Below are 25477 nucleotides of genomic sequence, written 5' to 3'. Positions count from 1 at the left end.
CTATACAGAAAACTACAAGTCTTAAAGATGGGTAATATACTTCTGTGCTTGCTAATAAATACTCACAATTACCAGTTGTTTTGCATTTGCTCATGAATGGCAAAGGCAAAGAACAAGTCATTGCATTGTTACACAATGTACTAGAAACCAAGCATATTTTTAAACATGCATGATTGGTACCCTCCACCCTGGCAAGGACCAGGGAGTACTAAACACTAGCTGTTAATTATTCAGCCTGTACCTATCGATGGGACCCAGACTACAGTCTCCACATCCCCTCTATACTAATCAGAATAACTTCTTTCCACTTTACTCAGACTCTGGGTAATTTTTCCACACTGTCCTTTCATTGTCAACCAACATGCCAGAATGTCATAAACTTAACAGAAGTCTTTTACCTCTACTGAAACCTGGCAGCTCATCATAACATAAATCTCCTTTGAGCATTCAGCCACTGGCTCTCCTTATATACTGACCATCAATAATCCTTTACGTCATTTAAACCTTGCACATGTAAGCATTATTTGTTAAATGTAAGCTGCACTTGATACAAAATTTTACATTTACTTTTAACAGCTCACCAAAAGCATCCACTTGTATAACTTAAAACTATGCAATCTTTGCTTTCACTTCAGTCATCATACCCTTGGTTTTGCTCACACCAGTTTCCAGTCATTTCTTCTCAAGCTTACTCTTCCTTCTTTAATATTTCCTATTACATAAGATTAGCAAGCTAGATGGATCATTTCACTGATCATACATCCCACACATACATAAAAATTATCCCAGGCTCAAAATGGCAATATCATTAATAAAAAATATTTAATAACACAAGAAGTTTTTACAATACATGATGTTTTCACTAATTCTCAAAGATCAGATCAAATATAACATGTGTGAGTACCACAATAATTTACTTTTTAATGGGGGAAAGTGTGTAAATGAGAGTAGAACATCATTCCCAAGTAATACAATAAGAATACCACAACAAGAGATGCCTGAGAATGCAGGGGAATTTAAACTACAAAAGTTAGTGAAAAAGTGGCTAAATATTGCATGAGAATATCCATAAAAATAATCAGTTGTATTCAATATTTAACTGTACACACATTCAATCTGGAGGTTCATGTCATATTCTTACCAAGTCACATGATACTTATGACTTACACTGTATGAATTTATGACATTATCACACCAGTAAAATGAAGAGCATAGAAAATCCCTACAGATGAGTGTTACAAAAACATGTCAAAAATATAAAATAAAATCTTATGTGAGACTGTGGCAGCCTTAACAACAGTAAGATCTATAAAAGTCAGTATGGTGCATATCATAATGCTTCCAATGCTTCAAATTTTATGACAGAATAAAAAAGGGTATAAACATAGGCCAAAAGTTCACTGTGTTCCACTGTCTTTAGCTTTTTGTTCCTGTTTGATCTTATGTTCCTGGAGAAACTGTTGAAAGGATGCCAATTCATTCTTCTCCTCAGTATCATCCTCGTCTAACTCTTCCTCTTCATGATCTTCATCACCTCCAGGTGTGAGATATATATCTGTTTGCTCTCTGGAATGAATATGACACAGCTAAAATGTGAACATCATATACATGAACCTAACATAGAATCTAAAAGCTCAATACAATGAGTTTATAGTACTATGGGTACCATATTCAAAATCTCTATCGCAAGATGTGAAGTATGTCTAAACAATTTTTAAGTGAATCTAATAATACTGAACATCCTCTAGATTTCAAGTCATTTATGGTTTCATAAATGCAAACCACTGTTCTCATATTAAATACGGACTTCATAACATTTTGTTTATGTTTGATCAACCATAATAATGCATTTCTAAAACTGTATGCCTATCCCTCTCAAACAGAAATGTTCTTATTTATGGCTTGCATTAGACCTACAAGGTTTTCTGCAATCATGTAGCAGGGAGGCAGTAGTGGCTCATATAGTATACGCAACATTAAAAATACCCTGAGGTACTTCAACCTGTTCATGTAAGTACAGATATTCAGAAATAAAAGGTGCCCACATGAAGAAGCTGTCTTGAAACTTTTGACAGTTGCCTACAACACACATGACGAAAAGTAACTGCATTAGCTGTATTTAATTAATTACCCAAAAAGAAATGGATTAACAAGATAGGTCGCTATAAGAATTACATACATTCTTGCATTAAGTCAAGTTTTGAAGTTACTGGTCTGCCTACTGTTGTCCAGCCAGCTGTCATCTTAGATACACCAGAATCAAATTTAATGTAATATTCTATTTTATCACACAAGATTTTCCTAGCTTTACACTCTTTTAATCCTATCACCAATTAATAAGGACTGGGATGACTTCAGGTGGCATCCCCATTTGACACAGCCTGTGAAGTCTGTTTTATTTATTAATTTAAGTATTCTAGTTTTACAACCATGACAACAGGTCCCCTTTGACTAGCAATGTTAAATTGTAGCTATAAATTAGAAACAGCAATCTTTTATTCTCTTGATACCACAGAGTGCACATGAACCTTTGACTCAAGTCAGCTGATGTTTGTATGCATCAACGATTGTTGACGCAAGAGCACCCTCCCACAGACACTGACATGTTTGACTGCAACCAGTGTTGCCAGTCACAATCAGTGTTACAGTTTCCCTATAAAATAACAAACCAATCAAGGGGGGATTTAGTCAACTGTATATTTAAGGCAATAGATTAAATGTACCACTTACCATGTTTCTGACCTGCTAAAGCTCTCTCTTGATTTAAAACCATGAGTTGGGTTGTAACTACCCATTATGAAGCAGCTTCACACTTTCATATGAAAGCACTTACTGTAGCCAAATTAAAACTTGTCAATGTTTTGATATTCTGTACCAAACTGACAGCCCTGCTGTGGCTGATATAACTTTCAGAATACCTGAACGTACTTTTTAACGATGCCCAGCCACAAGTTAGCAATCTTTGTTATTAAAAGGCAGAGTTGTCCCAGCCATACTGAGCAGCAAATGGCATGTAATAACATTAACTGAATTCCACAAAAACTTAATAATCTTAGTATCCAAGAGAAGTCTCATGTACTCAAGGTAAAGCAGTATAAGTTCCTTCTCAGGTGCAATGGTCCTTAGATTGAATAATAAAAAAAAGCCCAAACACATGGCCAGAGAGTAATAAAAAAAAAGCCCAAACACATGGCCAGAGAGCACTTACTTACAAGACAACTTTCACAGGCACAAAGGTCTCTGGTCAGAAGAGATCTAGTATCTCACATGTTCAAAGGTCTCTGGGTAACAGAGATGTAGCACTTTAATAAATGCCTGGGATCACAGATCCACAAGGAGAACACAAGTACTACCTTCATGTCAATACTACATAGATAAAATGGTTGAAGAAAGCCTTACGGAATTCACAAGTCAAACCCGAGATAATACAGATTTTGAGATCCATAAGCATGGCAGATGAGAGGTATATCCACAGATACATGGGTTCTAAGGCACCCTCCAAAGGCCAAAATATCCACAAGATCAGCTAGGTATCAAATACTGGTTGTCTATTACCTCACCAATAGAAAGAGACAGGGGAAGCTACCCGAGGGTAGGGTAGAAAGGTCTGATAAAAAGAAAAAAAACATTAACACCTGATCCCTAACTCTTCGAGATTTTGAGAAAGTCACATATCATCATCCAAATTTTATCCTTAGAGATTCTGATGATATCAACTGACATCATCTATCAAAAATAAAAATAATAATCTAACATGAACATTTTACCATTGGACAGCTCTGAGATGATATCTGGAGGGTGTTGGGGATGGTTTAACTTCACCATCCCTACAAGTCAGGGTAGTTCACATATAATTTAATGATAATTATCACTAAACCAGTTTTAAAGAAAGTCATAAAAATAATGCCTATTTTTTCTTAGATTTTTATATGCAATAACAGATGAAATAGCAATAAAATATATATCACTCAAATGAATACTAACCATATCTTTACAAATCATCATGACGATTCTCTACGTTTTTTCTTTTTTGCTGCTTCTCACTTTTAAATATACTAAACAGGTACAGTACATTGATTCAGCTTCAAAATGAAAGTAAAACCCATACTATATCATGAAAAGTAGTAAATTTACAGTAAAATCACATGACAACATCAGATGGAACAGGCATAAAATAATAACAATTACAAATACAGGCAGTCCCCGGGTTACGACGGGGGTTCCGTTCTTGAGACGCGTCGTAAGCCGAAAATCGTCGTAAGCCGGAACGACGCTTGGAAATATGTCTTAAACTAATAAAAAGTTATAAAAACCTTACTTGTAATCCTTTGGTTACACTACATGTTGTTTCCTGTAGTTTTATGTACAACCTGGAGTTATTTTCATAAAAGAATGCTGGTTCTTGAAGGTAAAAACTATTGTAATCCTCTGGTGACACTACATTCTTGAAGTTTTATGTACAACCTGGAGTGATTTTGCAAAATCTTGAGGGCTACAAGAACAGCTGATTACTATTTACGTATCATATAGACTAATTAAAGTAAATGTATCTTTAAATAGGCTTATATATTAGTATCAACAAAACATTTCCTGCCATGAGTCAGAGGCCGTTTAATGAAACGAACACTTCTCTGTCCTATCTGTTCAGAAAATAAACGTTACGTCAATCCCCGAGACCATTGTTGCCAAAGCGTCTCTCTCTCTCTCTCTCTCTCTCTCTCTCTCTCTCTCTCTCTCTCTCTCTCTCTCTGATCAAATTACATTGGAAACTTGACATACGATTGCCCTAATATACGAATGTTTTGAGATATAACAGAAAATTTGCGAAAATACAAGCTTTGATATACAACGAAATATTTGAGATACGATTTTGCGATGAGTGTTAGTTGTATAGGCGACCGATAAAATGGCGTTCAGTCTGTTTGTTTGTTGGTGCTGCATGTTAACACGTCGTTGTTTAGTTCGTTGTATTTGCGCCTATTTTTCGTGTTATTTTGTCTATTTTATTATTAACCATGGGTCTCAAAGCTAAAGACAAAGCAGGTGATAAGAAAAAACCCAAGAAAATTATTTCGATGGAAGCAAAACATGAAATTATAGCAAAGCATGAACGTGGCCGTTCGTATAAAGTCGATTTGGCAAACGAGTATGGTCGAAATCCTTCTACATTATCCACGATCATCAAGCAGAAGGAAGCTATAAAAACCCCCGAGACCATTGTTGCCAAAGCGTCTCTCTCTCTCTCTCTCTCTCTGATCAAATTACGTACTGGATAATGTCTCTCTTTGGATACTTCGATTTTGCCAAATATTGAGGGCTACAAGAACAGTTGATTACTATTTACGTATCATATAGACTAATTAAAGTAAACGTATCTTTAAATAGGCTTATATTATTAGTATCAACAAAACATTTACTGGCATGAGTCAGAGGCCGTTTAACGAAACGAACACTTCTCTGTCCTTAACTCGGAGCGTCGGAAGACGCCTCTCTCTCTCTCTCTCTCTCTCTCTCTCTCTCTCTCTCTCTCTCTCTCTCTCTCTCTCTGATCAAATTACTGGATAATGTCTCTCTTTGGATACTTGGAATTTGCGTTGTAATCTAACCAGAAACTTCGTTTTGTTATTATTACTGGAAACAAGCAATGATTTTTTCATTATTTGCGCTTTTGGACTGTTATATGTAAACTAGTATGTATTCATTCGCTCGGAAACTAGTTCCGCATATGAGGCGTCACTAAAAAACATAGAAAAATACAACATAAAAAGTGTCGAAAATCATCATAATCTCAAAATTTTTGTTGTAATCTAACCAGAAACTTATTTTTATTAATATACTGTGCTAAACTATAAAGGATTTTTATCATAGTATGCGTTTTTTAAAAGCGTCGTTAACTCGGAGCGTCGGAAGCGTCAGCGTCGTAACCTCGGAACAAGCGTCGTAACCCAGGACGGATTTTTCCATTGAATATTTAAGAAAAAGCGTCGTAACCTCGGAACGTCGTAAGCCGGAACCGTCGTAACCCGGGGACCGCCTGTACAAGCCAGTCACAGTTCAATTAAGAAGTACTGGGAATAAAATGCAGGCAATATATATATATATAATATATATATATATAGATATATATATATATATATATATATATATATATATACTATATATATATATATATATATAATATATATATATAAAAACTGATGAGTAGCAAAAAAGGGGTGTGAGGAAAGGTGGGGAAAGTGCTCTTTGCTAGTTACACAACCACTAGTTACACAACCATAAATAGAGTAATGTACGTACATATTTTGGAATTTTGGACTTTATTTAATATGATGGAGCATTCTTTAAATAAATGTAAAGCTATGGCTTACAATTTTTGACGACACAAAAAGCACATTAAAATTGAAGCATGATTACAGTAAATCAATAAATATATGAGAATACACAGTCTTTGGAAACAGGAATAATGCAGAGAGAGCACAAGTCCACAATGCTGTGATTATTAAACGACTTACCTAATTTGCTGTCGAACATAGCACAGACCTTCCTTTTCTACGTCCTTCTTTATGTGCTTGATGTTGCTTGCTTGACGTTTTGCTTCTGCTTCTTTTCTCTGACCTTTCAGCATCTCATATTCAGTTCTATAGTCTTCATATTCAACTGCTCCTTCATCAATGAGCTTCATGAAATCTTCCAGGCCCTAAAGAAGAGGCAAAGTTATCAGTATTAAACCATGTCAGACACGGAATGACCAAGAAAGAAAATGAAATGATTAAGTCATGTGAAAATGAAATACATACTGTAATCTTCATTTCATATAAAATCAGCACTTCCTCTCATGCTTTCATTTTCAAAAACATCATCATCACCAGTACTTTTGTCATATCTTCCTGTCTGTGTCTGGTCTAGGTCTATATCTACTTCATTTCTCCATAATTTTCTGGGGATTCCTACTTACATATCTGCTCTCCACATATTCAAACTATTTCAACCTTCAAGATCTCTCTCACATACAACTGCAGTTCCCTATGTTGTAGGGTAATGGCTAAAACCTGAACATAACTACGGACAATCACTGTTAGAGATACAACAAGAGTATCTGAGTACTTTTCCTGAGTACTTTTTGTATCTCAGTAATTACTAATAGCCATCCATGTTTATCAAAGTTTTGTTGTTGTGCCCACTTAACACATACATAGGCAAATCTTAGTTTCATTTATACATTTTTGTTTCAGTACTTGTAGCAAATTTGTCCAATATGGAGTAGCGCTAGCCAATAATAGTGATTGTGAGGCTAATGAAACTTTGGATTTTCCCTCAAGTTAAAAGTTAGTATCTCGCATAAGTGAAAGCTGGAGTTATATAAAAAGGGGGGGAGCATTGATGGGATAATTAATGACCTTCCTAAACTTCTTTTTTTGTATTTAAGGGCTGAAACTAGGTTTAACATGACACTTCGTGTCATGTTAAACCTATAAAGGGAAAGGATGAAGAAAATGACATTTTGCCAAAGTACTGAACACCCACATGTTATTTTTCTCTATCCCTCCAAACATGCTGTGAACAACAACAGTCATTATAGTAACTATATTCACAGATCATCGGAGATAGGCTAGTGGATTTTTTGAAAGTGCAACTACATCATCCCTCTTCATCCAGCTCAGGAATCAGACTCTACTAATTCATTTTGTGAAATGAACATACTGTCTATTATGCTGGAGGTCAGTATAATATCTCCCGTAGCAGAATATGCCTATGTGAAATACTGATGAAGCAAAACTTAAAATGTCTTTGTACAACTCTTATGATAACCTTTCCACCAGTTTCTGGGACTGCAATTCTTCACTTGAAATTTTAGGAGTAGAGGAAAAGGTTTTGGATAATCAATAGAAGACTGCCACAAAAAAGCTATGAGGCAGCCTATGATTGTTTCTTTGATAACAAATTAATTAGGCTAGTTTCTCATCCTCATCAGTAGGCCAAGCAAAATCGCCTCAATCGCCATGGAGCCGATAGGGTAGAGTCATAGTACGTACTACTATGATTCAGTCCATATAATAATTATACATACATACTAGGGGGAAACACCGCCTTGGATCCATCGTCATTGGGTGGATCAGCCTTATTTACTTGATATTTAATGGTGAAACAAGAATACAATTACGTCTTTAAGCATAACATTCAAAAGATTGAAGTTTCGTCAACATAATGTGATATATGAAAGCGCCATACAAACCAAAATAAGCATGTGAGGTCTTCGTAAAATATGTTTTAAAGGCAGTTTTTAAATCCAATATGGCATCGACCGACTGAGGTGCTGTTCGTAACCAGCATCAATGCCCCAGCCTTCCCAGCGCTCATTTGAACATATTAGCAAATACATGTAATGTTTACTGATCTTACTCAAGATTGCAGTTGCAATCAGCACAATAAAACAACATTTTGTTGGCTATATTAGTGAAAGTATGAAACTTCTTATTCCTAGATTCATCAGTGGTTTTATCCTTACAGCAATAACAACTAAAACTCCACAGTGCTTAATTTTTATTGTAATTATGTACACATTTTGGTTTTAATTCACTCCAAATTGCACTTGAACTACGTTGCTGTTCCTGGTTCGTAAGCGCTCACTCCACAAACACAGATGCAGGCAGCATACGACTACACTGTTTATGAGGTAAAAACCTTTATTCCCTTAACTGTTTACCTTACTCATTATTTAGTTTAACTTTACATTGTTACTTCAAAATGTTTATTTTAATTCATGTCTATTATCCCTTTTTTGCAACCAAATTAACCCAGAAAAATTACAGATATTTCTAAAGTAGATACGAGCAGACAACGGCAAAATTTCATCGTTGCCAATTTAGTGGAGCTTCACACATACACTGATGCATTTACAAACTGTTTCCATGAATTCTAGTTGTCATAGTAATCCAATAATGATAAAATTGCTCTAATATGTAGCTATATATACTACAAATAGATAAGCCAATTTCAATAGAAGAGCACAAACAACGCCGTAGGTACTGTTCACAGCAAAACTGTTGATATTTGAGTCAGGAATCTATTTTCTTTTTCAACAACGAATATTTTCAAATTAATAATCATATGTAAAAAAATTTATGTAATTCATGACCTTGTACTGCCGTTTAACTATTTATTTAAATAATCATCTGGTGCACGCTTCTTCTTCTTCCTACTGAAAAAGCATCAGTTTCCTTGGATCCCTCATGGGCGTTGTCATTGTTGACGATTGTTGTGAAGAAAGTGCCCAGCGTCTATGGGTAAAAGTGGTGTGTAGATTTAGCACATGGAATGGAAAGTTTATTGACACAAGTATCGAGATGGCTTCAATCTTCTACATTTCTGGTGTTATAAGTAAAACTTTCGAAAGTGTCATGGAGGTATGTTTGCACTGTGCATGGCTAGACTTTCATTAACCTCTGTTTAATCTTGAAATATGACCTTAATTTCTAACTTTGAAGAAAATACTTACTTCAAAAGGATAGTAGAGGTCTCAAGCTGTTGCTCTCACCACTAGACTGACTCATGACTGGTGCCCATCTCCGGTGTCAGAACGTGTTAAAGTACTTTTCGGAGGGTGGATCCACGTGGTGAAAATTGGATCAGCTAGTCCAGTCAGTTGTTTCCCCTAAACCATGTATAAAAAAACCCACTTACCCACAGTGTACCCTCCATTATTATTACATAACGTCTATTAGTTTAGGTAAGAGCACATGTAAACTAGGTTTTTGAAAAATAATGGTTTGTACCCTACATATTAAGCACAGTAAAATTAGAATAAAATATAAATTACTTTAAAACATTAGAACGTATAAAAAAAAAAAATTGCATTCTAAGTAACACGGCCTGCAAAGTTAGGTAAGGTTCAGGTACGTTAGGTTAGAATAGTTCCTTTTATAACAGGTTTCCCTAGCCAATCCCTTCTTGAACACAAGGCTCCCTAATGACTTGCACATTCCATAATAACAACATTGCAGTTTGTGTAGTTACCCTGTATTGAATATGGAATTGAGGCCAAAGGCCAAGCACTGGGACCTATGAGGTCATTCAGTGCCGAAATGGAAACTGGCAGTAAAAGGGTTGATAGTAGTAGGTGTAACAGGAGGAAAACCTAGCCTAGCAGTTGCACAATGAAGCAATTGTTAGGAGAGGGTGGAAAGTAAGATGGAAGAAAGAGAATATGAAAGAAGGTACAGTAAAAGGAATGAAAGGGGTTGCAACTAGGAGGCTGTAGGTACGCTGCAAAGAACCTTAAGAAATGCCTACAGTGCACCTTATGAGGTGCACTGATGGCACTACCCCCCCTACAGGAAGTAACCCTGTAGTTTTACCCAACTTACCTCACCGCTATACGCCGATACACCACAGGCCTTAATGTGTTTGTAAAATTCTTCCAACGCTAGAGATAATGAACGTGTTAGGTTTGAAGCATAATTAGATTCAGAGGCCATGGCATCTTGAAATTCTTCAAAGTCCTTTAGCCAGTCCATTGCAAATTTACAGCTTATGATATCAATTTTATTCATTGCTATAACAAATGGAAGTTTGTACTTGTACAAAATGGAACATGCATAAAGCATGTTTGACATGAAAGTCTGTGGATTAGCGGAGCGCACTACATCCAAGACGTAAACAATTACTGTGGGGTACGCAGAGGCTAATGCACCTGCGATTATAGGCCCTGATGCTGACCAGTTGAAAACCTCAATCTGTCCTGGCGTGTCGAAAATCACATAGTCTAATTCGTGTTCCTTTTTTTCTATTAATTTCAACACATCATTAAACATTGTTGAAAATAAATTCAACGACGTCACAATACCACCGTTTGGACCGAGTCCATACTGCTTCATGACTTCTTTGTAATTGACTGTATCACGAATGTCAATGTAAGACATGTAGGGGACGTGATCCACTGCCGGATCTAAATTAACCACATTATGGGGTTTCCGCACATTGAGAAATGAATCGAGCCGCTTCACAAAAGTCGTTTTGCCAGATCCCGCCATTCCTAAGACGATTATGCACACGGGTTCTTTCTTTTTCGAGGAACTTGGTGTGGGGGTTTCCTTAGCACTGCTAGGACCACCTGTGCTACTAGAGGCTGGCTCTCCAGTCTCTTTGCTATGAATTTTCTCACTTCTTTCCTCGCTCGTCACTTCCATTTTCACGTCTTCTTTGCTGGATGTTTCCTCCATGTCTGTTGAACAGTGAAACAATAAAAGTATTTGAGAAAATAAACTTGTATCAACAAGCACACACAGCACTGACTATTGGTAATGCGTAGTACACAAAACCGTAGAAGCAAACAGGGAAGCTGGCCATGCTTGTTATGAGGAACCGTTCTTTGCATTCAAAATTCGCTAATTCTCTCCCACGCATATCATCTAGTATATGTATGTATGTATATATATATATATACATATATATATATATATATATATATATAATATATATATATATATCAGTATCCAGATATTTCTTTCTAACAGCTATATGGGCTTATGACGATGTTTACTTTCACTATATATTTAATATCTGATGTGTTTGTTATCTTTTTTTGTTCATTCATTTCTGAATCCTTCCCTGTAGAGTTTAGTTAAACATATCTTCTATAATGGGCTATATTAATTCTGAAAATATTCTTTTCTCTAATAGAATATATGGTTGCTACGTAGTTTGTACGACACCACTGGATATATATGATGGAAATATAGTTCATACATATATATATATATATATATATATATATATATATTATATATATATATATACATATTTATATATATATATATCATATATATATATATATATCTATATATATATGTAGAACTATATTTCCATTATATATATCCAGTTGTGTCGTACAAACTACGGAACAACCATATATCCTATTACAGACAAGAATATTTTTCCAGAATTAATTAATACGAGCCCATTATAGAAGATATGTTTAACTTAAACTCTACAGGGGAAGGATTCAGAAATGAATGAACAAAGAAGATAATAAAAAAACACATTAGATATTGAATATACTATAGTGAAAGTAACATCGTCATAAGCCCATATTAGCTGTTAGAAAGAAATATCTGGATACTGATTATATATATATATATATATATATATATATATATATATATATACTATATATATATATATATATATATATATAATATATAATATATATATATATATATATATGATATATATATATATATATATATGTATAGGTTACTGAAGGCTTAACATTTTAAAACTGTTACATAGAGAATAGTTCCAAAACAACTTTATCTTGGGATCTAACGTGAATACGACAAAATCATTGTTTATTTATGAATTTTGTGGAAATATTAAACATTTGGGAAATGGTGGACATGTGTGGCGCCTGTATATGGCTAAGTTATATCACCAGAGTTTTGGCAATTGCAAGGTTTGGCCTCTGTCATTCTTATCAGTGTGAGCTCAGGTCTGGCCTACTGGTAGACCTGGATCATCGGACTGGAATTCATAGTTGAATAGGCGCCTAGAAGTCTAAGGTATTATTTTTCAGAAGCCTATTAGGTAGATAAATATAGTAAATTATTTTGCTAGCTTTTAATTAAGGGTAATTCCTTTACATGAAATATTGAGGTTAGAGTGTTTCTAGTAGTACCTAGGTATACCTAGGTACCTAGGTAGTACCTAGTAGGTAGTAGCTAGCCTAGTAGCTAGCTAGGTAAGCCTAGGAACCATTTTCTGCATTACTTAGTAGTATTACTATTATTAGGTAGTAGTAGGTATTATGGATTATGGTATATTTAAGTAGTTACAATAGATTCACATCAACCTTGCATCTGATGTCTAGGCCAGTCCCTTACAACACTTCTGATTGGCTGTTGATGAACCAATCACAGAGCTGGAAACTCTAGTCTCTCGAGAGTTCACATAGGGAGGATGTATGTTCTACCTCCAGTATCCCTCAGGATAGGTGGAACATACATCCTGCCTGTGTGAACTCTCGAGAGACTGGGAGTTTCCAACACTGTGATTGGCTTATCAACAGACAATCAGAAGTGTTGTAAGGGACTGGCCTAGATATCAGATGCACGGGTGATGTGAACCTACTACTATAACAACTCCGTGTCTGGTATTTCTTTGGAAACTGATGTTTTCTTAAATAGTATAGTTGCTTATTAAGAATTTACTGTTATTTTTTGTCGGTCGACTGTACCTAGGTAGGTAATTGAACCCCCAATGCATTGTGGCTTTCATATTCGCGAGACCATTCCTTGAAGTCTGTGTGGAGTTATTACTTAGAAATACCAGTATTATTATTATTAATATTATACAGAAGGTGAACCCAATTCATATGGAAGAAACCCACCACCACAGGGGCCATTGGGTTGAAATTCAAGATTTTAAAGATTATTATGGTTTTCATCCGGAAGAAGTAACAGAAGGTGAAGAGAAATACAAAAAGAAGAGATCAGTTATCAGAAAAACAGATAAATCAAAAATTGAATAAGCAAATTATTATTATTCAGAAGATGAGCCCTAGTCATTTGGAACAAAGTACAAACTAAACCATTTTATACAAACATAGCCTATAAGTTTATTTTTTCTTAATGAGTGTCATGTAGGTACTGTCTTTACTCTTAGTGATTTAGGTACCTGATACTTTAATTTTGTACATTTAGCGAGAAGAATAAAAATCTCTTTAAGAATCCTATTTGATAAAGTCTAGCCAAATGTCAAACCAACAACCATCATTGTTTGGGATAAAATAAGTGAAAAACAGGTGTTTGGGCTGGGAAATGTTTATTATTTTTTTTTTTTTTACCTTGATACCAATTCATGATATTGTACTGTTTTCTGTGTCCCCAGTCTTTTTCTAATGCCTAATACAAAACTCTACCCATAATATATCTCAGATTTACAAATTTAGCAAGATGCTGTGTTTGTTTATGTTTCATTGTCCATGTCCATGGGACTGGTACTAAACTCAATGTTCATGCAGGTATGGCAGATATTGAAGTAGAAATTTATCCTAAAAATGGGTAAAAGCCTAAGTGCCAACATCAGCTGTGAAGAAATAAACTCAGTTACAGCAATGGAAGGCAAATACAATGAACTAGATTTGCTTCAAGTCTGGCATCATCACTTAGAAGAAAAAGAAATTATCCAGTGGTAACCTCACTTAAGATGTAGTTTTATACATGACTGAAGGGGAAGGAATAAGTACTGTATTACTTTACTTCACATGGCACACCTTCTGACTTTTAAATTCTAATCTAATACTGTTCTGTATTACCTGGGCTATAGTGTTTTTCACGAGAGAACTACAATGCCGTAAATCCTCCTTAACCTTTCGTAAACTTCCTTCTTATCACCTACTTGAGAAGAGGTAGGCTGACATTCTCCCAGGTACAGCAGTGCAAGACTTCAGCCATACACAATGGGCTGATGTGAAATAAGTGAAAATATAACAATTTATGATAATTAAAAAAAACAGTTGTGAAAGAAAATAAAATAGAATGCCATCATTTGAAGTTGTCAGAATTAGAGTAAATAATGTAAAGAAAAGAATTTCTTTTAGCACATTTTTTTAGTTTTGAAAACTGCAGGTGTGAGGTATGACTGCCCTTTTACTCTCTGAAGTACAGGAGATGGGCTAAAGCAGAGTAGATTGTATGGAGAAACTTGGGACATTTCATTTTATATTAAAATTCTCTCTCTCTCTCTCTCTCTCTCTCTCTCTCTCTCTCTCTCTCTCTCTCTCTCTCTCATTTATGTCTTTCTTGGGATTTGCAGATGGTTTATGGTAGTTTGGAGTTTGAGGGTTGCAATAACATACTATCTCTATTGGGTGTAGCATAATTTGCATGTGTATTTTTTATATTAATATTTTTTTTTTATTTACATTGAAATCTTTTAAAATGCAACTCATATTTTCGCTTTGTTTCAGGTTTGTTATGAAAAACATGTCAGTGCAAAACCAGACATTTAGAAGCTTTGATTTTCAGAGATGCCTTTAAAGTCCTCAAACAACAATGGAATGGATTCTACTGCAGGTGGAGGCACTTGCGTGTTAATTTTAAGTGAAAAGCCTAATTCAGTGAATCATTACAAAAGCTCACCTAACCCCTTATCTGGATTAGGCCACATTCCTAAAGTGATTGTGAGTACGGAAACAAACAGACCAACAAGAAGAGTTGAAGAAAAATTGATTACCGATGCAAATCCATCATCTGTTACCAAGGGGGTGGATGTGTATGTTCCCTTGTTGACCAGTGCCCCTAAAGACTATAATGAGTGCCCTCCAAGAGGAATTTTTCAAGGGTACGTCCATACTATGAAAGCCATGAAGAAATTGAAAGAACAGTATGAAGCCCAGACGTCGTCCAGATTTATCCTTTATGCCAGAAGTAATGCCTTTGGAGATGGAGGTAAGTTTTTGAATATCAGATCAGTATGACTACAGTATGAGAACTAGATTTACATATGCGTTAATTGCCATTGGTAGTCAAGAGGAGAGATCATTATTAATGAATCTCAGTTCAAAGCTAGCTGGGTAGTATTTAGCTGGAGACACATGTGCCAGCTAATAAAGAGCTTATCCAAGGATTGAGTGTGCTCACAGGTAACTGTGGATGTTCTTCAGTTATGTGTCTCTGTGTACAGTAACCTCCCTTTCATTTCTAGTACTAGTTCCAAAATCTCATCTGAGTGAGGGAGGAACTCCTGGATGTTTTTGCATACATAAAATAAAAGGTTTAGAAACCTGAAAAAATTACCTAATTCTTTTTTTATATCTTTTAGATTGGATGGAAGGCAAACATCGAGTGGCATGGGAAATTGCACCAAATAGTAGGCCTGGAATTTCACTGCCATTTCAAGGTATTCCATTCTTTATAGTTGGACATGCAATTTATGACTGCCAGCATGGAAGAAGAAGGAAGCCATCCAGAAAATGTAAGGTAATGGGAGAAATGTTGTGTGTTCTATTTACTTCAGTTCATTTTATTTCAAACCTGCTGGTACAGCGGTACCTCGACATACGAAAGACTCAACTTACGAAAAATTTGAGTTACGAAAGCAAATACGAAGATTTTTTGGGCTCTACATACGAAAATAGTTCAAGTTACGAAAGGTTGTTGCTGTAAAGTCCCGAGAACAATTTTAAAACTCTTGCGCCGCCAACTAAGTAGACTTGCCACCATCCTCCCGCTCTCCTATTGGTTCCTGATGCTAGTCACCGCCGTAAGATTCTGCTCTCCCATTGGTCAGCATCTACCCCATGTGCTCTATGTATTCTATTGGTAAAAGGATGCTGTAAATTGAAAAACTTATTCATGCAGTACATTTAATAAAAATAAAACATTAGGTAAAGATAGAATAAAGAATAGAAATGAATGGTTATTATACTGTTTGGTAGTTTCAGTAGTTGAAGAGAGATAATGAAAATTTGATTACTGTACGTACTGTGTGCTAGGTGAAAGTGGTTGCTTGGCGATCGTTCGGTACTCGTAAGTGCTGAATGTAAACAGAAGGTTGGAAACTTTTTTTGTTGTTTGATTGTTTATTATAGTTAATGGTTACTTAATAATTATTTGAAATGAGTACATGCAATACATTTAATAAAAAAAATTGTGAATTAGATATCATAAAATATAAAATAGATCAGACTGCTATCATCGAAGCCAACAAATATTTTCTAGAATTCTTCTTCTGTTTTAATATTATATGTTTCATTATAGCTGTCAGTAACTCCGTATCTCCATTAGGTAAAGATAGAATAAAGAATAGAAATGAATGGTTATTATACTGTATAGTAGTTTCTTTAGTTGAAGAGAGATAATGAAAATTTATGACTTACTGAGTGCTAGGAAAAGTGGTTGCTTGGCGATCGTTCGGTACTCGTAAGTGCTGAACGTAAACAAAAGGTTGGAAGCTTTTTTTTTGTTTGTTTGTGTATTATAGTTAATAATTAATTAATAATTATTTGAAATGAGTACATACTGATTATTTATACATTTTATTGGCATATTCTAAGCTTTTAGCTTCTTAGGTTTAGATGTCAGAATCATAGACTAGGCTACAGTAGCAACTGCTAACATAGGCTAGCTTATTGCTAAGGGACATATGCTAAAGTCCTAATATATGCAGTAAAAATGGGGTTGAACATTACATGCAGTTGAATACTACTCAAGTATGTACAGTATTTTGCCTTTTTGGAGTCATATTTCTTCCGTCAGATCGGCGTCGTAACCCTAGAAAATGTGTTGTAAGCCTGGAAATATAACTTACTGGGGTGTTTTTGTAGGGCTTAGAACGAATTAGGCAATTTACATGTAAAATGCGGTTCAAGATATGAAAAGCTCAGGTTACGAAGGCCGCCTCGGAACGGATTAATTTCGTATGTCGAGGTACCACTGTACTTGAATTTATTTTACTTCAAACCTTATTTTACTGTGTTCATGTGATGTGGTAAAATTTTTTGTTTATAAAAAGAGTTAAATTAATCTTTTTTTTTCTAAATTATTTGTTGTCAATAAGGGTTTCTGTGCCTTCTTTTCCCAGTGCAGTAGTTTGCAATTCAGTTTTGTGTATTTCAGAAGGAGGTGGTATCTCCCGAGTCCCCTAAAAAAAGGAAAGTGCAGCAGCAGAACTCAATAAAAATTGGTTGTCCAGCACAACTCCTTATGAGGGAAGTTATAATGTTTCCTGAATTCAAGGTAATGAAAATTAAGGTTTCAAAGACTTGCATCTCATTTTAAAGTTACCTGAAGGACCTACTGTAAGATACCTCAAGGATTGCATATGAAATTAGCTATTGCTTATTTTAAATCATATTTTTTTATCTTTAATATGTCTGTAATGGTTATAGAAATCTAGGATAATTATATAGTATTGCAGTACTGTAACTGAGACTAAAAACAATAACAAAAAAGCATATATAATTGGATCACTGTTTTAACCAGTACAGTAGATGAATATGATATATAGAAATTTAAGACATCTTCGCTATAAATGTTTCTGTGGTATGTCCTCGCTTTATGGAGACAGACATTAAATGAGTTCCTTCCACCCTGTTTTGACCTTTATACTCCTGTCTGAAGTCCCATCAAGTCCAGGCCTTCATGATTCTGTTCCCTTTTTCCATAATTTTGTTGGTCTTCTCATAGGTCATTGTCATGCTACTTCCAAATACGTTTACTGCTTTTCTGACTAAATATTCCTCATCCATTCTCTTTTATCCTGCATTATACTAACTGAAGATTCACAGAAAGTTAAACTGAGTGTATAGTATACATTATATTAACTAGAGATTCATAGAAAGTAAAATTCAGTGTACAGTACATATAGTGTATTGTACAAGGTATAATAAGTATAAAAATATAAGCCACCCTAAACTCAAGTTTCGGGTCTCTTGTCATGAGATTAGAAATGTTTTCCAAATTGTCCTTCTTATTTCTTAAACATGGAAAGGTAGACTGCAGTAGTACTGACTTTATGTGACTTTTTTCCCTCTTTAAATTGGTATTTATCAAGAAAAATACCAATGTATGTGTACAGTAGGTCAAAGGAAGTACATATACCTGAGCAATGTGTTGTTCAGAGGCAGAAAATAGATTGAAATATCAAAGATTGAATGGTACTGGGCACCTGATGAGAAGTGTAATCAGTTAGAATAGTAAATTTAAAAATGGCAAGAAGTCCAGAAGAATATAAAGAAAGAGAAATGGAGAAATGAACATGTGAACTCTAAGGGAATTATGGGAAAATGTTCAACCTCATAAGGTGAAAATGTGACAAAATCTTTTATGCTAATGATGCATGTAGTCTGTTTGAAAGTATGAACATACAGGCTTCAGGGTCCAATCCGTCATGTAATTTGTGTTTTGCCACTTTTGAAAGTTTGTTTCACTACTGGAACAGCATTCTGTTAGAAGTGATTTTAAAAAATTTTTAGAATAATCAGCTTCATTGTCTATTTTTCAGCTTGGGGCAGATACTCTCAAACGCAGACAGTTGATGTCACAGAAACTGAGGAAAGGCATCCAGTTACATAATGAAGGAAAAGATATGCTACAGACAGAAAGGAGAATATATGTTTACTTCCCACGCTCAGATGAGCACCACCACCGTTTAAGTAAAGGTGTAAGTTCTGTCAGTGTTTGCTTTTTCATATAGAAATCTAAGAGGGTATAGTTAGCACATGTGGTTTAATACTCTGTAAAACTCCAAGGTCTAATCCATTACCCAGTCCAATATCCATGTCATCATGATTTACTAGATGGCTTTAGCACTCTCGCAAGTGTTGAACTTGTTTAATTAGGTCATGTTTTAATAGATGTAATATTTCTTATTTCTCTGGTACACCAATCGCTTCTTAAAAAGCTATACATACTGTATTTAAATTAGTTTACACTAGACTTTATTTTGATGTGAATACGTAATTCAAAATTGTACTAAGGATATACCATTACATTCGGTTTCCTTTGTTTATGATATTCCTATTGTAATTCAATTCCTTATGAAAGGTGTACATTTTGATTATCGAGTGGGAAGTGTATGTGTAAAAGGAAATACTGATATACACTAATGTTTGTTACATTGTGAAAATGGGTATACGTACATGTATTTTAATGTTTGAACATGGGTATACATGTATTTTAATGTTGTAAGTATTTGATATTTTAACATTTATGCACTATGGGGTATACATATATTTTAATGTTCAAGTATTTGATATTCTAACATTTATGCACCACAGAGTACAAATGGTTCAGTAAGGTCTTTTGAACCAGTCGACCCTAGGATATTGAAAAAAATTCACTCTCTAGTGAGCCAAGGTTTAACGGGAACAAAGAAAATAAGAGAACATGTCAGTGAATATATAAGAGAAATCCTGCCAGATGGTTCACCACCTGTGGACAGGCGTCGCTATAATCCTAGTGACCAAGATATAAAAAATGCAATGAAAAAGGTAAGCCTAACTTTTTACAATAGTTTATTTGGTATATTTGCATTATAATTCTCCCCTTGCTGGTATAAACTGTACGCAAATTTTCTTGATATGAATATTCTTGTGCGTTTTACTTATGTATATTCTTTTAATTTTTTCCTAATTTTGTTATTAGTTTTGTAGACTTCATCTATAGCATATCCACTTGGGGCCAGTCCTGTTTGAGCTAAAGGAATTAGCTTAGTGGTTTGGTTAAACTGCTGAATAGTAATAATAATAATAATAATAATAATAATAATAATAATAATAATAATAATAATAATAATAATAATAATAATAATAATAATCTGGGCTTCATAAACATAATGTTCATCATCTTCATTCTGTAGCTTTAACAGAATTTAATTACTGCTTGTCACTCATTGTTTCTCCTTCCTAAAGTTGAAACATCCATCATTCATGGTTTCTTTCTTCAAAGCTGTATTCAAACATCAGAACTAACCCTGACATCTCCATTGTGATCATTTATTTCTATGTCAACATATTTTTATTGGATTGTTTTATCTCTGAATGAATTTTGCTGAAACATTGTGTAGTATTTTCTATCTTTCAGGCTCAAGCAGAATTAAGGAAAGCCAAACGAAAAGCAACTGAGCAGCAGTGTATTATGTTGATGCATGGTATCCGTGAACATTTAACAGCCATTAAAAGTGAAAAATATCTGGTTCAATTGAGGGATCATTTAAGTCATCTCAATGCACTGGTCAACACTGAGGATTCTTTGGAGTCTCTCCTACTCTGGTTTGTACTATTATCTTTGAGCATTTTACTTCAGTCTTAAATTATAACATATCTCTAAAATATCTTATAAAAGGATATACAGTAGTACCTCAGGATATGAAATTAATCCGTTCCGAAGCGGCCTTCGTAATCTGATTTTTTTGTATCTTGAACCACATTTTACATGTAAATTAGTACCTAATTCATTCCAAGCCCTACAAATACAGCCCAGTAAATTTTATAGTAAAGCTAAATTGACCAATAAACAATGAAATACAACAATTTGGACCATTCAATACCTAACATAACTGTGATTACCTGCAAATAAAGTTTATTAGTGTACAAGGTATAAGAAATGCTGGACGTACATGTAGTAAAATGTGGAACCTTACCTTTCGAGTGAGGCGATCTCCGAAAGTGGCGACAGAGGAGGAGGACAAATGACAGAAAACATGAACACTTAACTTTACGAAACACATTAAGAAATGGCAGAAAACATTAACACTTAACTTTACAAAAAACTTAAAATAAAAAAAAAATTTTTGTCTTGATTTTTAAATTTTTTTTACTTTTTTATATTTTGTTTTTTAAAAAATTTAAATTTCTTCACCACTTTTAACTTTCTGTTTTTTCGTATCACTTGGATCTGCCTGTTTGCTTACTCCTACTAAAGGCCTCTTTAAAAAATAACTATCCAAGGAAGTTTGCTTCCCCCTGCTTTTCACAATTTCCTGAAACGACTCAGGCAAACTGAAACGACTCAGGCAAATGTCATCGAACTGCACAAGCATATGACCTGTGTAAGCCTTTTCGGGGTGTCTCTTTTCTACAAATGATTGCACCTTATGAAAAGCAGCTAGAGCATCCTTAATTTCTGCCATTGTCATAGGGTCCTCCTCCTCCTCCTTGCCGCTGCTAGAGAACTCTTCTTGAACTAAGTTATGTTGCATGGCCTCCAACTCGTTCAGGTCATCCGTCGTAAGCTCCTCTGGTGCTCCTCTAGAAGGTCATTGATGTCGAACATCGAAATGCTCCTTCCAAAATTCACGCAAGTTGAGGTTTGTGGTATCGGTGATGTCAAAACGTCTCTTGAAAAGATGTTTTGTATACAGCTTCTTGAAGTTCAATATCACTTGCTGGTCCATGGGCTGGAGGAGAGGGGTGGTGTTACGCGGAAGATAAAGAACCTTGATAAAAGAATACTCCTCTAGGATATCTTCCTCGAGGCCAGGAGGGTGAGCAGGTGCATTGTCCAACACCAGCAGACATTTTAGAGGAAGGCGCTTCTCTTCCATGAATTTTTTCACTGTCGGGCCGAAACACAGATTTACCCACTCGGTGAACAAAAGTCTTGTTACCCAGGCTTTCGCATTAGCCCTCCACATCACTGGAAGCTTCTCCTTTAGCACTTTGTGGGCCTCGAAGGCTCGAGGAGCCTCCGAATGATACACAAGTAGGGGCTTCACCTTACAATCCCCACTGGCGTTGGAACAAAGTGCGATTGTAAGCCTGTCTTTCATAGACTGATGCCCGGGTAGCTTCTTCTCTTCCTCAGTGATGTACGTCCGACGAGGCATTTTTTCCTAAAAAGGCTAGTCTCATCACAGTTGAAGACTTGCTGAGAACCGTAGCCTTCGTTGATTGTCATCTCATTGAATGTTTTAATAAAGGCTTTGGCCGCTTTCCTGTCCGAGCTGGCAGCCTCCCCATGCCGCACTACCGAATGGATGCCAGTCCGTTTTCAGAATTTTTCAAACCACCCACGAGAAGCCTTGAAGTCTGGGGTTGGCATCGATGTCCCTTCTCCTCCTTCGTCTTCAGACTGGGGAATCAAATCGCCGAAAATAGTGCTGGCCTTGTGGCAGATTGCCGTCTCAGTTATCGTATCGCCAGTGATTTCTTTGTCTTTTATCCATACAAAAAGCAGCCTCTCCATCTCATCATGCACATGGCTCCTCTTGTTGGACAAAATAGTCACGCCCTTGGAAGGTGTAGCTGCTTTGATGGCTTCCCTCTGCTTAAGGATGGTGCCTATTGTTGACAGATTTCGGCCGTATTCCTTAGCGATCACACTCAACTGCATGCCAGCCTCGTACTTCTTGATAATCTCCAGAACTTTCTTGGGTCCCATGACTATACGTAATTAAGTTATGTACTAATTAAGTTCTCACACAACATGGTAAAGTACAAAGCGAAATCACTAACACGAATTTACGTTAACAAATGAAATCGTATATGTGAACGAATTAATTCCACGTGCGTACGATAACGATGCTGAAGGACGCCTTTACGTAGATGCACGATGGGAGAGATGCTGACCAATAGGAGAGCAGGATCTTACGGTGGTGACTAGCATCAGGAACCAATGGGAGAGCGGGAGGATGGTGGCGAGTCTACTCAGTTGGCGGTGCGCGAGTTTTAAAATTGTTCTCGGTGGTCCAGGCGAATCTCGGGACTTTACAGTAACACCCTTTCGCAGCCTGAATTATTTTTGTATGCAGAGGCAAAAAAATCTTCGTATTTGCTTTCGTAACTTGAATTTTTCGTAAGTTGGGACTTTCGTATGTCGAGGTTCCACTGTACAAAGATTTCATTGATTTATTACATTTGCCGTCATAATTTGTCAAATGTCTTGATATAGTTTTAACTACTTCAGCTAACATTTTACAAGTGTTTTGCATGAAAATCAAGAAAGGTTGTGTTTTCGCAAAGAAAAAAAAAAAAGCCACAATGAAGTTTAAGTGATATCCGTGAATCAATCCCTTTTATTTGACTCAGAGGAATGTTTCCTCTTCAGTGTGTGGTATTTATATCTTGGCATGATGTGTAGCCTTTAGGTAAGTATTGAAATTAGTATTACTGTTTATGAATTTTGTATACTTTTGCACCTAATAAATACTAACATTACTCTTTATTCTGGTGCATAAACAGGAAATGTTTTTGTATTTAGTGTTCCTTTTTTGTTTCCAGTTATCGGGGAAGTGATGATAATGAGCAACAGATCCAACCAGCATGCAAGAAGATGAAAGGAGATAACTTCAAGGAAGAGGTTCCTGTAGTGGCTACAGAGGTTGTAGAAGCTCCAGAACAGACTCTGTTTACAACAGAATATAACAGTACTGAAACTGTGCATCCTCAACATCATGGAAAGTCAATAGACGTAAAGGCAGAACATATTGAGCCGATGCTACAGATACCAGGAGTTGCAGGGCCACCTGCTTACACCTATAGCAATACTTATGACAATGGAGAGCCAAATCAGGTGAGAAATAGACTTTCAAATCCTGTTTCTAGACATTTTTTGTAAACTACCACTAGTTTAATGTTCAAAATTCACAAAGCTTCTAGCCATCAGAAAATCCTCATCACCCAGTCAATTTTTGGATAGGGTAATTTTCTTGTCAACTGTTGCCATTGTACTTTTGACAGCAGTTCAAGTAAGGGACCAACTGCTGTAAATAAAACGTTTTCATAACAGAAAGAGTAGGTAGAAGTTAGTTGTGACAGGAGGATATTTTTTAATTCAGTCACATTTTTGGCAAATATATAAGAAATCCTTACATTAACCTATGACAAAGTAGTTGAAGCATATGGTAATTTGAGATAAATTTTCAGTTATGTGAAATGTAATATGAATTAGCCAAGGATTATTGAACTGTGCTTAATTACTTTTTCATTTGCAGATTATATACCAGGAAGAAGTTCCGCAGAGCCATGATAGTCAGGTGGAAGGTGTGACTCAGATTTATTATTACCAAAAAATTCCTTCTCAGGCAGATATATATACAATTTCTAATCAACCTGACTGCAGTCAAGTGCCATATAATATTACAGAGTTTATGAAAGATCCACTGGATTGATTTATCTTTGTAAGGGGAATGATTTAAATATTATCAAGAGGCTTCTAAAGTGGGCTGGAATTTCTGTAAAACAGATGATTGGTAAAGTACATATTTTAATGGTTTTACTCAGGTATGAAAGTGTTGGCAAGGTAAATTCATATGAATGTTAGTTAGATATTTGTGTTTAACTGTCAGGGTATTGTTACTGTAAGTTTCAGTCTGGATGAATGAGAGTGAAGTGAAGACAAAATATAACAGGAACTCAAATACAGAATGTGGATGTGTAATAGCTCTAGTTTTGCACAGAATTGTGTTATAGATTTTCATTGAAATTTACTCCTTGAGAGTGAAAAATGTATAATAATAGAATAATTGTTGATGTGTCATATTGATACTATATTTTCATTGAAAGATAGCATCTTTTAAAGAATATATTATTGCATAAAGTGTCGGATTTTTTCATGGGTATTATAATCCTTAAAAATATTACAAGGTTTCAGAATGTCATCAGACTTCCAGAATTTTATCAGACTGCATTTTTTTAGAATTTCATCATTCAGTCATGATAGTGGCATTTATTTTGATATCTATTTAGTGTGTGTGGTTTTTTCATTTTGTTTAGGTGGCTGAGATATTTCTGCAAGTCTGTTTAGATCTGACAGCAATTAGGTACACAATGATTCTAAACATATTTTTTCACCCATCAACAAAAATATACGATTTTGGTATATTAAAATTTATTTTATCCTACAAACCCATTATTTATTAGCCCTTTTGTGCCACAAAATCACCTAAGATGCTTCATTCTCTGGTAGAATAAAGACTATCCACCCAGTATTACTGCGCTCAATGTTGGCAGATCCCAGGGTCGTAGGTACAACAAGAG

The 25477-nt window shown here is 35.4% G+C and overlaps 2 protein-coding genes across 6 annotated transcripts; one reads left to right on the top strand and one right to left on the bottom strand.

Moving 5' to 3' along the window:
• Positions 1-805: 805 nt before the first annotated feature.
• Positions 806-11360, bottom strand: LOC135225891 (GPN-loop GTPase 1-like). The gene is made up of 3 exons (XM_064265470.1): positions 10365-11360; positions 6513-6697; positions 806-1566 (listed from the first exon to the last, which is right to left on the bottom strand). Exons 1-3 carry the CDS (start codon positions 11217-11219, stop codon positions 1398-1400), a joined length of 1209 nt encoding a protein of 402 aa, XP_064121540.1. The 5' UTR covers positions 11220-11360; the 3' UTR covers positions 806-1397.
• Positions 11361-12296: 936 nt separating this feature from the next.
• Positions 12297-25050, top strand: LOC135225886 (uncharacterized). 5 transcript variants are annotated; one of them, XM_064265455.1, is made up of 9 exons: positions 12297-12325; positions 14966-15446; positions 15820-15977; positions 17616-17735; positions 19003-19161; positions 19778-19990; positions 20583-20770; positions 23720-24011; positions 24433-25050. In XM_064265455.1, exons 2-9 carry the CDS (start codon positions 15026-15028, stop codon positions 24607-24609), a joined length of 1728 nt encoding a protein of 575 aa, XP_064121525.1. In that variant the 5' UTR covers positions 12297-12325; positions 14966-15025; the 3' UTR covers positions 24610-25050. The 5 variants fall into 5 exon arrangements, with proteins under 5 accessions (XP_064121525.1, XP_064121524.1, XP_064121523.1 ...); XM_064265454.1 differs by having other exon boundaries at positions 12318-12451; XM_064265453.1 differs by lacking the exon at positions 12297-12325 and adding an exon at positions 12332-12557.
• The last annotated feature ends 427 nt before the right edge of the window (positions 25051-25477 follow it).

Source organism: Macrobrachium nipponense, chromosome 13, assembly GCF_015104395.2.
Source record: "Macrobrachium nipponense isolate FS-2020 chromosome 13, ASM1510439v2, whole genome shotgun sequence".
Taxonomy (NCBI): domain Eukaryota; kingdom Metazoa; phylum Arthropoda; class Malacostraca; order Decapoda; family Palaemonidae; genus Macrobrachium; species Macrobrachium nipponense.
This window is presented reverse-complemented; position numbering and strand designations above follow the sequence as displayed.

What these genes read in the sequence shown, in the direction of transcription:
- LOC135225891 (XM_064265470.1), bottom strand. Translation starts at nt 11,219, where the DNA reads ATGGAGGAAACATCCAGCAAAGAAGACGTGAAAATGGAAGTGACGAGC. An exon ending in TATCGGCGTATAGCGGTGAG is followed by an intron (nt 6,698 to 10,364) that starts GTAAGTTGGGTA and finishes CCTCTTCTTTAG; the next exon opens with GGCCTGGAAGATTTCATGAA. An exon ending in TATGTTCGACAGCAAATTAG is followed by an intron (nt 1,567 to 6,512) that starts GTAAGTCGTTTA and finishes TATTCATTCCAG; the next exon opens with AGAGCAAACAGATATATATC.
- LOC135225886 (XM_064265455.1), top strand. Translation starts at nt 15,026, where the DNA reads ATGCCTTTAAAGTCCTCAAACAACAATGGAATGGATTCTACTGCAGGT. An exon ending in TAAAAAATGCAATGAAAAAG is followed by an intron (nt 19,991 to 20,582) that starts GTAAGCCTAACT and finishes TCTATCTTTCAG; the next exon opens with GCTCAAGCAGAATTAAGGAA. An exon ending in TTGGAGTCTCTCCTACTCTG is followed by an intron (nt 20,771 to 23,719) that starts GTTTGTACTATT and finishes TTTTGTTTCCAG; the next exon opens with TTATCGGGGAAGTGATGATA.